General features: G+C 36.3%; 1 protein-coding gene across 1 annotated transcript in view; it reads left to right on the top strand.

Annotated features, from left to right (window-relative positions):
* Positions 1-316, top strand: part of LOC144980684 (uncharacterized) — a 66401-nt gene extending 66085 nt beyond the window's left edge. Inside the window, exon 16 of the mRNA XM_078928363.1 lies at positions 123-316. Within this exon, the coding sequence (XP_078784489.1) occupies positions 123-181 (59 nt within the window). The 3' untranslated portion in view covers positions 182-316. The remainder of the gene's footprint in view (positions 1-122) is intronic.
* Positions 317-768: the final 452 nt, after the last annotated feature.

A 768-nucleotide genomic window follows, 5' to 3' on the forward strand; every position in this document is an offset into this window, starting at 1 on the left:
GATGGTGATGATGATGATGGTGATGATGAAGACGATGAAGATGATGATGATGATTAAGACGATGATGATAATGATTATAATGCTTATGACGTTGATGATTTTTTTCCATCTCACACTCACAGGTGACGACAGGAACATCATTCAAGTGTTTGTCCAAGGGAAACAAGTCATTAAAAAATAGACTGAACGGCAAAAGCACATGAATTACCTCCCCTACTAACCAAAAAATAAAAAAATAAAAAAATCAGCTAGATACAGACTTTGAGTTTTTGGTGGTGTATAAAGTCACGTGTCCAATGGATAATATCCACGGGACTTCTTGTCAGGTCCATCGCTGTTCTTGCATTATTGTACTCAGACGTTGGACCCTGTTTTTTTTGTCATAGAGATCAGTGTTTGTAATTGTCTCTGGCCAATAGATTCCGATTACGCGACGTAACTGTTTGCGGTGGTATGAATCGAGACTTTCTAAGTTATTTTTTGTGAGGCCCCAGGTTCCACAACAATATGTCAATATCGGAATAATCAGTGCCTCGTAAATCTGTATTCGTTTATTCTCACTGATAATGTTATTTCTATTCCATTAAATTTTGGAGTTGGTTGAATACATTGGTGGTGGCCAGCTGCTTTCGTTTTCTGATGTCTTCATTTTCGTTGATCAAATTGCCTAGTTTACGTACATTTTTCCATTCATTTAAATTTCTGTTGATTTTTGTATATTCTATTTTGGATTGATTCACTTTCAGAATCCATGCTTCTAGGGTAGTT

The sequence above is a fragment of the Berghia stephanieae genome, chromosome 10, assembly GCF_034508935.2.
Source record: "Berghia stephanieae isolate SIO BIC M18660-M18661 chromosome 10, UCSD_Bste_1.3, whole genome shotgun sequence".
NCBI lineage: Eukaryota > Metazoa > Mollusca > Gastropoda > Nudibranchia > Aeolidiidae > Berghia > Berghia stephanieae.